The following is a 16,876-nucleotide window of genomic DNA, read 5'->3' on the forward strand; positions in this document are numbered from 1 at the left end:
GCATTTTATGTCAAAGATATAAATGGTATTTAGTGAGATTGGCAAAAAAAAAAAGTTTCACTTACCTGGGGCATCTACCAGTCCCCTGCAGCCATCCTGTGCCATCGACGTCAGCACTTCCGGTTTGGCCGTCACCGGCCGACAGGCATGGGAACGCGAGTGATTGTTCGCGTTCCCAGCCTGTATATCGCCCCCTATGTTGCTATTGCGGCCCGGAGGTCGCAATAGCAGCATAGGGGGCGATATACAGGCTGGGAACGCGAACAATCACTCGCGTTCCCATGCCTGTCGGCCGGTGACGGCCAAACCGGAAGTGTTCGCCGGCGGGTCCTGGGCCATCGGAGCGGGGCTGCGAGGGCACCGATCGTCTGCAAGGGGCTGAGGGAAGCCCCAGGTGAGTTCATCTCGTTTTTTTTTTTTTTTTTGTGACTTTAGGTTCACTTTAAGAACAAGGATAACAAAAAGATGTATTAGGGCCAGTGCACACCAAATGCGCTAGTGTAATCACAAACACTCAACGCTTTTTGAAGTGATTTTAGGCATGTGCCTAGCTAATTGGCGTTGACCCAGCGGCAGCCCCAGGATTGCTCAACGCCAATTGGTGTGAAGTCCTGGGGCGGGGTTTTGCAGGAATGATGGCGCTCCCCTCCGTTATCAGTCTCCCAGTGGTGATTGCCATCTGTTTACATTGTACAGCGCTGCGATCTACAGCAGCGCTGTACTGGGGACAGCCATGTCACTCGGCTGTTCCCTGGAGAGGCTGGCAACCCAATCCCCTCTCATAGGCTGATGCCTATGAGACAGGATCGCATTCATTGGTTCACGGGGGAAGGGAGGGATCGTGGGAAAAAATAAGGCACATTTTTTTTTTTTTTTTTAAACTTTGTTTTTATTATTTTCCAAACAAATAACAAAAGTACAGCATTGTTCATTATACAATGGTGATATCATAGGTTAACACCCCAAACTGAGATGACAGCAGCATGTCCCAAGCAACTGTGGGGGCATTGAAACCTTTTGGGGGGGGTTATAGAGAGATTACCAATTCACTAGAACAATGCAGAATTCTACAGAAAGTAACAAATAAGCCAAAAATAAAAGAAACAACAGGAAATAAAAACATTAGAGAGCACTGATAGCCATGAAACCAGTCTTTCCATGGTCAGACCTTCTTGGGTATATATAATGATACTGGGGCGTAGGGGGGGGGGGGGGGAGAGTGGGGGGAAACATAGGGAGGGAGCTTAAGTTTGAGACGACTTCCACACTGTCCAGGGGTCCCAGATTTTCTCGAAGGCGGGCATATTCTCTCTAATGTATGAGGTCATCTTCTCCAGGGTGTAAATATACTGGATTTTATTAATGAGCTCGGGCCTGGAGGGAGGGAGAGATTTCCAGTGTTTGGCCAGTAAAGCCTTAGAGGCCCCACAGATTTGCCCAAGGAGTTTGTTTTGATGTTTGGATAGCTCCGGGATAGGCTTATGAAATAGGGCCGACCAGGGGTTAGGCTGGATCTGTTTCCCAAGAACTTCCGAAGCCAAGGTAAAGGACTGGGACCAGAATCCCGCAACTAAGGGACAGGACCACCAACAATGTGATTGGTCCGCTGGGGCCGAGCAGCCACGGAAGCAATGATCCGAAGAAACTAGGTTCCATTTGGCCAGTTGGACTGGGGTTCTGTACCAGTCATAAAGCAGCCTATAGTTCCTTTCCTTGGTTAAGGTATGTCTAGAAGAACTGGCAATAGCGGAGAAGATGACCTCCCACTGAGATTCGTCCGTGAGGGCCCCCAGTCTATCCTGCCACTTAGTCATCGCTTTAGAGGGGCCAGAGAACCTGGCGTACCAGAGGTCATAATACATGCTAGAGATAAGGCCCTCTGGTAAGGGGGTAGAACAATATGTAGACTCTAAGTTAGATCGGGCTAGTCGGAGCCCCCCGGCGCATCTATGCTGCAAGAAATGTCTGATTTGCATGAATCTGAACCCCTCCGAGTCTGGAAGTTGATATTTCTCTTGTAGCTGCGGCCAGGAGGAGATGGATCCCTGAGACAATATGTCCGCTACTGAGACAATCCCCCTAGCCCTCCACACACCCCAGGCCAGGCCACAAACCCCAGGCTGAAAGTCTAGGTTGTAGAATAAGGATTCAAGACTAGAAGAGGAGGCCAGATGGGGCAATATTTTGCCTAGAGATTTTTTGATGATTAGTGATTCCGCAATAGGGAATGCTTCGGAATTAGGGCCAAGACATGGCTTAGGTGTCCAGAGGAGACACTTAATGGGGAATGGGTGGATTAATTCCTGCTCCAGATCAACCCATCTAGTTGGACCCCTGGGAGCGGACCATTGGAACAACTGAGAAATCCTAGCTGCGTAGAAATAATGTAATAGACTGGGGGCGCCCAGACCTCCCTGGAGTTTATGCCTGGCTAAGTGGACATATTTAATGCGGGGTCTGCGACCAGACCATATAAAATTCGTTATCCTAGATTGCAAAACCTCCAGATCCCTTCTAATAATTCTGATGGGCAAGGCTCGGAAGAGGTAGAGTATTTTGGGGAGTAGTGTCATCTTTACAGCATAGATGCGACCTAGGAGGGACAGCTGAAAGTGCTGCCATTCGTCTAAGAGACTGTGCAGTTTTCTAAGGATGGGGGTGTAATTGAGCCTGTAGAGGTCCCCAAGATCATCCGATACCGTCACCCCCAAGTACTTAATCCCCCCAGGTCTAAACTTAAACCCAAAGGTCTGAGAGAGAGATGCCTGTTGGACATTTGAGAGTCCAAACGGGATAGCCTCAGATTTGGAGTTATTAATCTTAAACCCTGAGTATAAGCAAAAGCGGTCAATTTCCTTAAAGAGGTTTGGGACCGAGACCCCGGGATTGGCCAATGAGAAGATTGTATCATCCGCAAACAGGGCGGTCTTAAATTCAAGCCTGCCCACCGCAATACCTGGAATGTCTGGAGACCCCCTCACCTTAATAGCCAGAGGCTCGATACATAAAGCAAATAGTAGGGGGGAGAGGGGGCACCCCTGCCTAGTACCATTCCTAATGGGGAAAACAGGAGAGGTTATGCCCATATTACATACGTACGCTGAAGGGTTAGCGTAGAGGCTTCTGACACCATTTAGAAATTCCCCCCTAACACCAAATTTCTGCAATACCAAACGGAGGTATCTCCAGTCCACCCTGTCGAACGCCTTCTCCGCATCCAGTGAGAGGAGCAGAGAAGGCGTCCGACAGCGTTTCATCCTGGCAATCAGGCCCACTATTCTCCTAACATTGTCAGTGGTCTGCCTACCCGAGACAAAGCCTGTCTGATCCGGATGGATAACGCTCGGGAGGATTGGGTTCAATCTATTGGCTAAGATTTTGGAGAATATTTTCACATCCACATTAATAAGTGAGATGGGTCTGTAATTTACAACTTCAGTTAAGTCCCTGCCAAGCTTTGGTATGACCACTATAGCTGCACAGGACATATCTGGTGGGAACTCCTCTTCCCCCTTAAGAATTTTATTATAGAGGGCCGAGAGCTCTGGGGCTAACACTTGCTTAAAGGCTTTGTAGTAAGAAGCTGTATATCCATCCGGACCAGGTGCCTTAGAGGATTTGAGTTTTTTAATTACAGTTAAAACCTCCTTGGGCGTGATTGGGGCATTGAGGGACTCCCGGTTATTGGGTGAGAAGGTTGGGATCTGGGTATCGTTCAGATATTCCAAGATGCCAGCTGCTGAGACTTTAGTTTTATCTGTAGTTGTGCCGTCATACAGCGAGGCGTAATAGCTTTGGAACTCCTGAATGATTTGAGCAGGATCGTGCAAGAGCCTTCCGTTCCTCCCTTTAACCGGGTTGAGCCTGTTTAAGGTCAATCTGTTACTCAATTTTCGTGCTAACATGGTGTCAGGCTTGTCCCCTTTTTCGTAGAATTTTTGTGAGACTAAACGAAGGGCTCTATCCGCTTTTTGAAGGAGGAGAGCTTTAAGCTCGTGTCTGAGGGAGTTGATCTGAGCCAAAAGAGTGGGGGAGGGTCTCATAGCATGCTGGAGCTCCAACCTTCTAATCTCAGATTTGAGGTAATTAATCCTGGTCATAGCTTGTTTGCGTCTGGTGGAAGAAATTTTAATTAACTCGCCCCTAATAGTGGCCTTGTGGGCCGCCCATCTGATCCCTTGGGAAGTGTCCCCAACCTGGTTTCTTCTAAAAAATGAGGTAATTTCCGCTGTTAGTAGCGACTTAACCTCCTGATCCACCAAAAGGGATTCATTGATCCGCCATTTACTCGCAGGGCGCGGGACGAGGGAGGAGAAGGCTACCTGGACACAGGCATGGTCAGACCATGATATCTCAGAGTGTTCAGCACTAATAACCTCTAAGAGTAAGGGAGCATCCATGAACACAAAATCAATTCGCGAGTACGTGTCGTGGGGGTTAGAATAGAAGGTGTGCCCCCCCTCCCCTGGGTGCAGCGCCCTCCAGACATCCCACGTACCAGTATCGGCCAAAAAGTTGATAAGGCACTTGGGGGAAGATCTCGCACGACCCCGGGGACCGTCCAAGTCCGCATTAAAGTCCCCTGCGATAATAAGTTTGCCCTCTCTGTGTGAGAGGATCTTGGAGGACAGTTTATGAAGAAATGGGCGCAGACCCTCGGAAGGTGCATAAACAGCTACCAGAGTGAGACGTAAGCCATTAGACTCGCCAATCAGGATCAAAAATCTACCCTCGGGATCTCTAAGTGTCTTATCGACTATAAAGTTTAGCCTCTTATGGAGTATGATCGCCACACCACATTTTTTGTGAGGGGATGAGGCGAAGTAGGTTAGTGGATAGTGTTTGTGCCAAAATTTGGGTTCTTTGTTATGAACATAATGAGTTTCCTGTAGGAATATAATATCTGCTTTCTCTTGTTTATAATAAAGACAGGCAAGACGTCTCTTCTGGGGAGCGTTTAGGCCCTTGACGTTATGAGTTATCACAGTAAGGGGATTAGACTGCCCAGGAGGGGGGGTTGGGGAGGGATAACATTAGGGTGAGAGATAGACATGGGGTGTATATGTGAATGCTCGCACAAAGCTTCTCCCCGGGAACTCCCAAAGACAGAACTTTGCCCCCCCCCCCACACACAGATTCGAACCCACAGCTCCAATCACCCCTCCATTTCCCCACAACATAGCAAACAGGCACAGAAGTTGAAAAATATCCAGATATGGCATAACAGTGAAAGGTCAGGCTGAGGCTTGAATATGTAGTAAACAAGTAAGACAGTGTTCAGTATAACCATAGAAAATATCAAACTGAAATCCATAAGAACAACTAGGATTCCTGAAACAAAAAGAGAGGCATAAAACTGGATGCCTCGAGTAATTATCAGTTTTACTGCAGTTATAAACTGCAGATCAGTCCGGGGTTGTAGCACCCGCACGGACCCCGGGCACACACACAGCAGAAGCCCCAACCACTGGCGCCACCTGTAATAAAACTAGTTGCGCAGGTGGAAAAGTCATAAAGTGCTGTTAAACCAAAAAAAAACACAGCCAGAAAAAGAGAGGAGATGCATGTAGAAACAGGAGCCATGGACAAGTACCTTCTTCCAGTTACAGGGCTAGGCAGAGTCATCCTGGGTTGGAAGATGTGGAGGCTGGACTAGCTGGGCTGCTTGGAAAGTTACCAGCCGGGTCGGCATCCCCTTGAGCTGGTGCTGGGACTGTAGTCCAGACAGGTTGCGGAGGAGGCAATCTCCTAGGTGGGGAAGCATTAGGAGAAGAGCGTAGCGGTTTGTCCGGCTTCAGGCCCAGTTTTAGCAGGACTTCTGGGATGTATTGGGAGTCAGAGATAACCAACTGTCGGCCTTTATAGGGAATGATGAGCTTGAAGGGGAAGCCCCATTTATATCTAATGTTCTGTTTAGCCAGCGCTGTAGTGAGTGGTTTCAGGCTCCATCTCCTGCTCAGAGTGATTGGAGAGAGATCTGGATAGATGGAAATACTGTACTCCTGAAAAGTGACTTGCTGGAGGTTGCGCGTGGCAGTGATGATAGCCTCCTTGGTGCTATAGTAGTGCAGTTTTGTAATGATGTCCCTGGGAGGGTTTCCCTCCTTAGATTGCGGTCTCAGAGCTCTGTGAGCCCTGTCCATACGGAATTCCGCCTCAGGAAGCTCGGGGAGGAGGTGGCGGAATAGGGCCTGCAAAAAGTCCTGGACTTCTGTAACTGACTCAGGGACACCTTTAATCCTAAGGTTACCCCGCCTGTCCCTATTCTCCTGGTCTTCCCTGGCATCATACAGCACAGCAATATCGGCCCGCATTTCTTCTATATCTGTATCCACCTGCTTGCAATAGGCCCTGACCCCGTCCAGCCCCACCTCCGTTTCATGTACTCTCTGGCCCAGCGCTGCCAATTCAGAACGTATTTCTTTAACGGCCTCAGCATTAGATGCCTTTATAAGCTTCTCCAGGTTAGCATATAGCTTCTGGAGGTCGGCTTTTGTGACCCCCGAGGAGTCCGCCCGCTTACCGTCCTGCATGGAGTTATCTGCCTGGGCTCGGGCGCCATCTTGGGAGGCCGCTCCCTTCTGCTTGCCGGCAAAGAGTTCCGGAATTCCCAGGTCCGGATTCCCCTGATTTTTCTTGGGGGGCATCTCTGGGCGCTCTGGGGGTGCTTGCTATAGTTCGTGGTCGGAAACGAGGTGTGGACGGGGCCCAGGGGAGCTAAGTGTGGCAAAGTCTGCCGGAGCTAATCAGCCATGCGTCCAACCGGAACCCGGGTCAGGCGCCGCCCCCCAATAAGGCACATTTTTATAAAAAATTACACATTTAAAATAAAATAAAAAAAAACACACACACACACAAGCTGCAGCAGCAACCAGAGCCCACCAACAGAAATCTCTGTTGGTGGGCAGAAGGGGGGGGGGGAGAGATTCATTTGTGTGCTTAATTGCATGGCTCTGCAGTGAGCCATTAAAGCTGTAGAGCACCAATTTGTGAAGAATAGCCTGGACATTAGGAAGAGTAAAGCTACGTAGACACATGCGACAACGATCGTTCGTTATGAACGACGAACAAACTTTTAATTGAAGAAAGAACGACCTACGAAAGTTAGTTGTAAAAGGTGTGTAACGATCTGATCGTTAAAATGAACGTTACATCACATAAAGCAACTATTGCGCTTGCGCAGAAAAATGAAAAGTTCCATGGAGAAATAGTGAAATGCGCATGTCACGCCTAGTACGAACAACCGTTTCCAACGATGTACTACTTTTGCAAATGATCGTCATTGGGAAAAATCCGGCAAGCTAGATAGTTAGTTTTGAACGATCTAGCTCATCCGTCGTTAGACTTAATAGTCGTTGGCTGCTTTTTTTTCAAACGATCGTCGTTTGAAATGATTGGGGAACGATCGTTTCAAACGACTATAGTCGCATGTGTGTACGCACTTTAAGCCTGTGGTCCTTAAGTGGTTAAAAGCGATCAGAAAGCGATCTTGGTGTGCATCAGCCCTTATGCTGGGGATACACGGTTCGTTTTGAACCGTGTAATCGAGTGCTGATGGCAGCGCTGATAAGTTCCGACCTGTCTGATACCCGCACGGATCGATTCCCCGCTCGATACTGCGGGCAGGACAATGGTCAGAAACTAAGAGAAGATAAAAAACTGCCCGCGGGGACGCTCCGCAATCTATCGTGCGGCTCGATACACGGCTCAAAATAAACCGTGTATCCCCAGCATTAGAGGGAGTTAGCATTAGAATTGGTCAGTGAGTTGCAAATAATTCCATGGTGATGCAGGATTATGCAAATTTGGCAAACAGTCCAATTCCACCTTGGTGGGCTTCAATTCAGTGTTGGACTGGTTGCTGGTAAAGCTGAGGAAATCCACCTGCTGGCCAAGCAGCAGTAATCAGGTGTTGCTGCTCACAGTGAAAACTTGCTGCAGGTTTCTATTGGGAGTGATAACACAGGTTTACTGCTGCTGGCCAGCAGGTGGATTTCCTCAGTTTTTCCAGCTCCCAGTCCGACACTGCTTCATTTGATCCATTTTCAAGCTGCACATGTTTGCATACATAATTTGTATAGTCCTGCATCAACTCATTGACCTTCCCTTGTTGGCATAGGAGCTAGAGGGTGAGGGGAGTCTATTCTTAACCATTCTAGTACAAGGAGAGGAAAGGAGGGGGGGGGGGGGGCATTTGGCAGCCTACATGTGGGATGAGATATTTTAAAGTGGTTTATGTGTTAATAAACATATAGGGCTTGATTCACAAAGCGGTGCTAACCTAGTTAGCACACCTAAAGACTTTTGGGCGTGATAAGCATTGCACTAAGTAGGTTAGCACCGCTCTGAGGGAAAAGCTCGCAAAACGCCGCATAGGGTTTAATGGCATTGGGTGTGTAAACTTTGCGCGCGTAAAATGTTACACGCAAAACTTTGCACGCGAGTTTATTTTATCACGCCTAAACTGAGTTTAGGCGTGATAATGGGCTTTTCACCAGCGTTAGTTAGCACGGTTTTGTGAATCAAGCCGATAGACTCTATTAAAGGAGCAATTTTTCAATAAAAATGTTACCTTTACCTAAAAATAAATAATGTACTGGCAATAATTAGAGGCAATGGGGTTGCTGCACAAAAGGCTGGTAACATTGCCTACCGCTTGGTTACCAGCCCATACTGATAATAGTAATGCTCGTTGCGCCGTTGACGCGGTGAGTGTTACTGTAGCAATATGGGCTATGCTACTTCCATATTGCTCATTGCCCCATCACCGCAACGAGTGTCACTTGTCAGTACGGGTCAGTAGCATTTCTGTGTGTTGTGCAATGTTACCAGCCTTTTGTGCATCAACCCCCATGAGTTTCTTTGCTTAACCACTGCTTTTTGTGCTTTAGGACAAAGACTTTGCCCCTCTGAAGCCTGGTGATCCCATATTCAAGACCCTGGATGGCAAGGACATTCTCTATGAAGGAGAGAAAATCCTCTACCCCATGTTTATAAATGAGGCAGCATATTATGAAAAAAAAGTGGCATTCGTATTAACAGAGAAAGTCCGCTGTACATTTCCTGCTTTAAAATTAATGCATTAAACAGGATGTCTGATGCAGGAGGTTTGCAGGGTTATATGAAGAATAATTTCTGCACTGTGATGCAATGCTCGCCCTGCAGAAATGAGGCTTCCTATGACCCTGCGCCACTGTGTGGCAACAGGATCCTATTAATAAGCCAGCCTCCGGCTACTGACCTACTCCCTGCTGGGCAGACAGGACGTCACTGGGATTCCCATCGATCCATGCATGCGCACCGTGTAGCACTGCGCTCCCGTCATGCACACATGCTTCGTCACCCATTTACTTGCATTGCTCCATAATCCATATGGCAGGCACGGATCATGCAGAAACGCGCTGCAGACTTTGCGGCGGGAATGCAGTAATTGTGCTACTTCCAAACTCCTAGACTTGCAAGGTCCATGCCGTGAGGAAGCGTAGCATGGGGCGATGTAGCATGCAAGTGTGAAAGGGGCCTGAGCACTCCATATTACGTGATAAGTGACATGAGAAGCATGGGTGCATATAGTACCTAAGGACTTGTTTTTTTTTTTTTTTTTTCTTAATTCAGCTTTAACTCTCTTGAAAAGTTTATTAGTACCAAAGCATTTGTATCTGGCAGAACAGACACTCTTGATAACAGGATAGTGGTAAGTAGGTTCAAAAGGCAATTATTTCTCTGTGTGGGAGCTTAAAGTGTACCCAAGGCAAAGCCTCTGGACTTTATAGAGGCTTCCCACACTGTCCACTAGTCCCCTGTCACTAAGCACAGACACCAACAAAGATTCCTGACAAGGGCTTGTCCCTTGGAACCTTCGGGCCACGCTCCTCCTCAGGCACGAGCGCTGTTGTATTGCGCCTGTGCAAGTACGCCTGCACAGAATGTGCTGCCAGTGCAGCATGGCCACGCTCCTGGCAGAAGAAGAATGTGGCCCCGAGGTTTAGTGTCCCGGGCAGCGGCAAGGACAACGTGGGAATCCCCTAGAGATTTAAGAGGCTTCCCTCTCCTTAGGTAAGTATCTGTTTGTTTTTCATATTTTTTCACCTTTGTTTCTCTTTAATGGGCCAAGTATTAATCTACATACACAGCTGCTATTAACTGTTCAAACTTAAAACAGAACTTTTTATAACTTGATGAATAAAATTGTTTTAAGATATTCATTTGTATTCTGATATTCATTTGTATTTTTTTAATTCATATTTTACCCTTTGTAAAAATGTTATCTCACCCTGATTTACATTCTTCAAATGAATCTTGCAAGGAGAATCTCTATGGATTGTTTTCTCTCCATCTGGAGTAAGCAGGAACAAGGCTGAATGTCATCATAGTCACTCTGAAATGTTGAATCTGAATGCTGAGCTCCATACTTTACACTTAGGTGCCATTAACTTCTGGTAGCCTGTGGATAAAATTCAAACTGTCTCTGGCAGTGTAATGAATTGCATGTTGGACTGAGATCTTCCAACTCTCCTTAGGACTCAACAGATAAACTGGGAGCCTGTAAATGTGGGCAAGGGGGGGGGGGGGGGGGTCTTGTGTGGTGTAGAAGAGGAATGTTAGTGAAAAGAAAAAAAGGAAAGCAATACATTGCAAAGTGAGAAGTTAGAAAATAGAAGAGATATCAAGAAGTGATTGATATTTGCCATGTCATTTGTTTGATCCATAATCAGCCTGCACATCATCCTCTTTACTACTGGCAGAAATGAAAAAAATACAGGCTGCACCATCTGCCATTATTTACAACCACACCCACTAACTATGCAATAGGCTAAAAGGTTATTTATTTATTATAGATATATATATATGCACAGAGGGAGATACTCCTTGCTTGGCAGTAGGAAATGGCTTTTATTTCCCACAATACAACACTGTTCACAGACAGGACCAAGGTCCTGACATCACACTGCGGGAGGGGTTTCACCACAATATCAGCCATACAGACCTAATAATCGAGGAAGGGTTAAGATTTCTCATGGGAAAAGGGGGTATCATCTACTGATTGGTATGAAGTTCAATCTGTGGTTACAGTTCATCTTTAATCCAGTTCTGGACACAGCCTGTGGCAGGGGGAGATTAATAATGTTGCTACGCTGCCACTTCCTAGCTCATCAGTTGCTGCCTTGCATGGCACTTGGCTCCTGATGCATTTCGGTACCTCTTCACCTTTGTTGTTTTGACCAGATGCGCCTGCTGTAATTCCACCCAACCAAAGCCCATGTTCCTCGGTGTGTGTAAAGTGTATGAGGTTGTGTGGTGCATGCTATGTCTGTTATACACTTTACATACTGTGGCTGCTTTTTATTCTCTCTTTCCGTGTGCCCCAGTGGTCCCCACCAGCTAGCTATTGGTGTACATTCAAAAATGGCACTGCCAAATTTCGGTGCAGGGTGAAGCTGAAAGACGCCTCACCCAACTATCGCAAAACTCCTGGATGGCGTTAAAAACTATTCCCACACAAAGTTGAAGCAACTCGGGAGGATACTTGATTCGGGCACTGGCCATTGCCGGTGTTTGAATTAGCTAGTAGTTTTTGCTAATTTAAGCTTCGGCTATTGCTGGTACCCAAATTAGTCACTGAGCGCTGCTATAGCTGTGATTCGCTTTAAGGCCTATGGCGGTGCCCAAATCATTGGCGCAACACTGCGCCGAAATTGGCTGTCTCGAGCCATTGTGCGCCCTCAAAAAAATTTACAACCAGCACTTTTCTGCACAACGCATGCAGCTTTCAATAGGCATCAATGGCTACTGTAAAAATGCACTGAAAAAATGCACACTTGTGCGGAAAACCGCTTGCGGGGAATCGTCTGCAATTCCTGCAGATTCAAGTGTGATTCCGCCCTAATGAGCATTCCTTACTTTCTTGCTGGAAACAAAAAAAAAAAAAAAAAAATAGAAACTGCATTAAATTGCAAAAGTGTTACTTTTTAGTATTTTGCACCATTCACCTGCACTTTGCAACTTGTATATACATGGGGCTTGATTCAGCAACACTTAATTTGCGGCCGCTACTGAATTAAATTAAATGTAAATACAGTAGCGGCCACGAGTGAAGTATCGCGGTAGTGATACTTCACAGAAGCAAGGCCACCCGCAGTTGATGTTACGCGCATTTCTATGCGCGTAACTATGAAAGGCACACTCCTTACATGGCAGCGCGCACTGCTATGTAAGGTGTGCATAGGGTGCACTACAGGTCATTAAGCTGCGCTGCTTGATGAATCAAGCCCATTGTTTGCCAAAACAGAAACTTTTTCTTTTAGAAACAATGTTACTTGTAGTGCAGTGGTTTCTGATTGATACACATGTGATGATTGTCTGCCCTCTAGTGGAGGTTCCAGGAATGGTCTTTTGCATGTAGACTTTATATCTTCAATACAACTAACCTCTTTTTGCAAACTTAAAGGGAAGGTTCAGGGTGGCTCTTAAAAAAATAAAAATGCCCATCCACTTACCTGGGGCTTCCTCCAGCCGTGGGCAGCCAGGACGTGCCCTCGGCGCCGCTCCGCAGGCTCCCGGTCCCTTCCGGTGGCCGACCCGACCTGGCCAGGCCGGCTGCCAGGTCGGGCTCTTCTGCATTTCAAAATGCGCCTCACGGGGGCGCGCTGACGTCATCGGACGTCCTCCGGGCTGTACTGCGCAGGCGCAGAACTACTGCGCCTGCGCAGTACAGCCCGGAGGACGTCCGATGACGTCAGCGCGCCCCCGTGAGGCGCATTTTGAAACGCAGAAGAGCCCGACCTGGCAGCCGGCCTGGCCAGGTCGGGTCGGCCACCGGAGGGGACCGGGAGCCTGCGGAGCGGCGCCGAGGGCACGTCCTGGCTGCCCACGGCTGGAGGAAGCCCCAGGTAAGTGGATGGGCATTTTTATTTTTTTAAGAACCACCCTGAACCTTCCCTTTAAAGAGGAGCTGTTAGCCATATTATCTCAACACCCCCCTCCCCCATATAAAAGTAGATAAATACTTGCTCTACTTACATAACATATGTATTGCACTGTCCACATTTTGATTTTAGTGATTTTTCTACAGTATAAAAAAGTGAAAATCCTTTTTAGGATTCTCCATTTTAACTGTGTCTAACTTGAAGCCAATCCTGATGTAATTTCCTCCCTTACTCTCCTCTGCCTGATTGTGTATGCATTGCCTGCCCTCCTCCCAGTCTTCAGGCACTCCCACCTAGCTCTGCAATAGAAAGTGCATTGTCTCAGCATGAGAAATATTGGCCAATCAGAGAGGAACAGAGGTGTGGGAGGGAAAGAGACTTCAGCCAACCAGGCTACATTAGTTAAGTCTGAGTGGAAAGTAAAGAAGCAAAAAAAGACAACCCAGCATGCCCTGCAACTTCCTTTGTGCAGCAATGTACCAAATAAGAGTCAGGTAAACTGGAATGATCATTTATCAACAAGAAAAGTAATCGTGATTTTTAACTTTTGGATTGCCTGGTTAGCATCGTTATTACTTGTTTACCCGATAAAAATAATTGATTTTTTATTTTATGCCCGACAGTTACAATTTAATTCATGTGCATTCTTAAAGGAAACCAGAGACAAACTAGATTTAAAAAAATTATACATACCTGGGGCTTCCTCCAGCCTCATCCGCATGCATTGCTCCCACGCTGCCGTCCTCAGCCTTCTCCAGCTCCGGCACCGGATCCCGTAACTTCAGCCACTCGCGGCCAGTCTGAGCATGCGCAGTGCACTCCCTCCGTCGCTCTCCGGCAGAGAATAGTACTGCACAGTCCGTGAGTGGCTGAAGTTACGGGACCTGGTACTGGAGCTGGAGAAGGCTGAGGATGGCGGCATGGGAACGATACATGCGGATGGGGCTGGAGGAAGCCCCAGGTGGGTAAATCTTTTGTTAGTTTGTCTCTGGTACACTTTAAAGAGAAACTGTAACCAAGAATTGAACTCCATCCCAATCTGATACCCCCTTTAATGGGGCCCTCAGATGTAGGCACTCTTAATCAATGTCACCTGCCTTTACCCTTTGTATATGAGTTAACTGGGCAATTTACATTTTCATGCAATTAACACTGCACATAGTTCATTGGCACTGAGACAGAGGGTGGAGAAACACAAGATAGTGAATACATTAAGTACCTACTGGACCCCCTATGCTCCAGGGCCACATAGCAGCTGCTATGGCTATTGCTGATTCAGTGTCACTTTAAAGTGGTTCTATGAACAAGTAATCTTGTAGTGGTGCTATATTTCTGCTGAGTTACTGGAGTAGTAATGTTGATGTTGCAGAGTGAGGCCTTTCCAAAGAGGTCTTTTTATCCTCCTGAGCATTACACCACTCAGGAGGTTTGCAGCCTAAAGTCCCCCAGTATAAATTTAATAGATCGCATGCCTGTATAAACTTTAGCTAGCACTAGGCTAGCTAGTACAGGTGGTCGCTAGGCCTGAACGATTTTAGGAAAAAATTGAATTGAGCGATTTCTGTCTGAAATTGCGATTTCGATTCACGATTTCCTTCAAATTACGCTTTGTTCCCCCTCTTTGCCTGTTTGTTCCCCCTCTGTCTCTCTTTGTGCCCCCTTTGCCTCTTTATGCCTCCTCTTGCCCCCTTTGTGTCTCTGTGTCCGCTTTGTCTCTGTGCCCACTCTGTGTCTCTGTGCCTCCTCTGTCCCCCAAGCTGTATCAGTTCTGGAAATAGCTTCGAGCACGAGTCCAGCAATGCCCGTCTATCCACGTCACCTCCTGCAGGCTCTAATGCACGGGAATACTTCTTGTATGTCATGTGACATACAGTAACCCAGAGTTTTGCCAAGCAAAGAGCCGGCAGGTGGTGACAGAGGACGGACAGTGTTTCGACTCGTGTGGAAGGTATGTCCAACGCTGCGGGCCGCACACGCCGGGACTTTGGGGACATTTGAAGCCACTTCTTCAAACTTCCCCCATCTGGAAATGACGTGATCACGATAATTGCCGCTTTGACGATTCCAAAATTGTGATCTTGGTGATCGCGATTTCGATTTAAAATCTATTTATCTTTCAGGCCTAGTGGTTGCTGCTGCTCATCCCTCCCCCCCCCCCCCCCCCCCAATCCCCCGCTAATCCAATCCATTACCCAGCCTGGATCCAGCGATCGGCGCAGCCTCCCCGCACAGCTCCAGTCTTCGCTATGGGAAGGATCGCACATGATGTCATGATGACGCCGACAGCATGCGCAAGCCCGATCCTCCCCATAGAGAAAACGGAGCTGTGCAGGGAGGCTGCGCGTTTGCTGGATCCAGGCTGGGTAATGTGTTAGCGGGGGGATCAGAAGCGATCGGGGGGTGCCAGCCACCTGTACTAGCTAGCCTAGTGCTAGCTAAAGCTTTTACAGGCATGCAATCTGTTAACTTTATACTGGTGGATTCCTGGGGCAGTATGTGACACTGACTGCACACATGTGGATCCTAATCCTCCAATGATGTGACTTCTGAAGATAATTGGTTAGGGCAGCTCTTAAGGCAGCCATTCACTGGTCTATTGCCACCAGATCGACCAACAGATAGATCCCTCTCTGATCTAATCTGATCACAGAGGGATCTGTTGGCTGCCCATACACTGCATACAGATTTTGAAATTATTTCAGCTTGAAATAGATTCACAATCTGTGGAGCTGCCATCTGCTCCCGCCCCCACCCCTCCCCTGCCCCCTTGTGCTCCCTCGGCCAGCAGTAATACATTACTTGTCCGCTGGCACGAGTCCCCGGTCCGTGCTGACACTTTCTCCGGCTGCCCTGTCTCCTCTTCACTTCCTGTTCCATCTTGTGACGAGCGGAAGACAAACCGTAGAGGGCGCTCTTCTGTTTGAACTTCGGCTTCTCACAGGAGGAGACAGGAAGTAATGAGGAGACAGGCCAGCTGGGGAAAGTGTCAGCACGGACCGGGAACTCGCTCCGGCGGACAGGTAATGTATTGTTGCCACTATGCTGTGTCGGTTGTCGCTAAATCAATCGCAGCTAACGACATGCTCCCACCCGTGATCGAGCAACATTTTCTGCCGGGACAGAACGACTGAATCGATTTTTGAACGGAAATCAATTGATCTGTCAACATTTGCCTTATCGATTTCACAGCAGATTCGATCACAGTGATCGAATCTGCTGTATATTGACGGAAAATCAATGTATGTAGGGGTAGTGGCGAATCGACGGCGAGCGGTGGCGAGCGGAAACTGCACGCAGCTAGCAAAGTGCTAGCTGCGTGCAGGAAAAAAAATTGTGAAAATCGGCCCAGCGGGGCCTGAGAAATCCTCCTACGCAGGTTACCCCGAGCTGAGCTCGGGATAATCGGCAAGGAGGTTAAGGCCAAGCTGCAGGGCTGCACAACACAGCACACAAGTGATCCCTCCCTCCCTCCCCCTTTTCTCCCCACCAACAGAGCTCTCTGTTGGTGGGGTCTGATCCCTCCCCCCCCCCCCCGGTGTTTATTTTTGCTTGTATAAATATTTTTTTTAAATCAAATTTACTATTTATTTCTGTCTCCTGAAAACCCTCCCTCCCCCCAGCCAGCCAATGACGCGATCGGCTGTCATAGGCTTCAGCCTATGAGAGCCGATCACTCTCCTGTGTGCCAGGGGGACAGCCGTGTCACACGGCTGTCCCCAGTACAGCGCTGCTGCTGAACACAGCGCTGTACTTAGTGAAAAGACGGCGGTTTCACCGTCTAACACTCTCCCGAGTGGCGATTGCCGCTCAGAGACTGATGGCGGGGCGGAGCTCCGCCTCCCAAGCAGGAGATGCGCGCGCAGCCTGCGCGTGATTTCCTGCAGTAGCCGGCCCAGGACTTGACGCCAATTGGCGCTAAGTGGTCCTGGGGCTGCCGCCGCTGTCACGCC

The 16,876-nt window shown here is 48.0% G+C and overlaps 1 protein-coding gene across 6 annotated transcripts in view; it reads left to right on the plus strand.

Moving 5' to 3' along the window:
• The window catches only part of LOC137544307 (N-acyl-aromatic-L-amino acid amidohydrolase (carboxylate-forming)-like), a 135,165-nt gene extending 124,964 nt beyond the window's left edge, over positions 1-10,201 (plus strand). For all 6 annotated transcript variants that reach the window (XM_068265372.1, XM_068265370.1, XM_068265373.1 and 3 more), the window contains one exon: positions 8,892-10,201. In XM_068265372.1, coding sequence (XP_068121473.1) covers positions 8,892-9,086 — 195 coding nt within the window. In that variant the 3' untranslated portion in view covers positions 9,087-10,201. The remainder of the gene's footprint in view (positions 1-8,891) is intronic.
• Positions 10,202-16,876: the final 6,675 nt, after the last annotated feature.

The sequence above is a fragment of the Hyperolius riggenbachi genome, chromosome 2, assembly GCF_040937935.1.
Source record: "Hyperolius riggenbachi isolate aHypRig1 chromosome 2, aHypRig1.pri, whole genome shotgun sequence".
NCBI lineage: Eukaryota > Metazoa > Chordata > Amphibia > Anura > Hyperoliidae > Hyperolius > Hyperolius riggenbachi.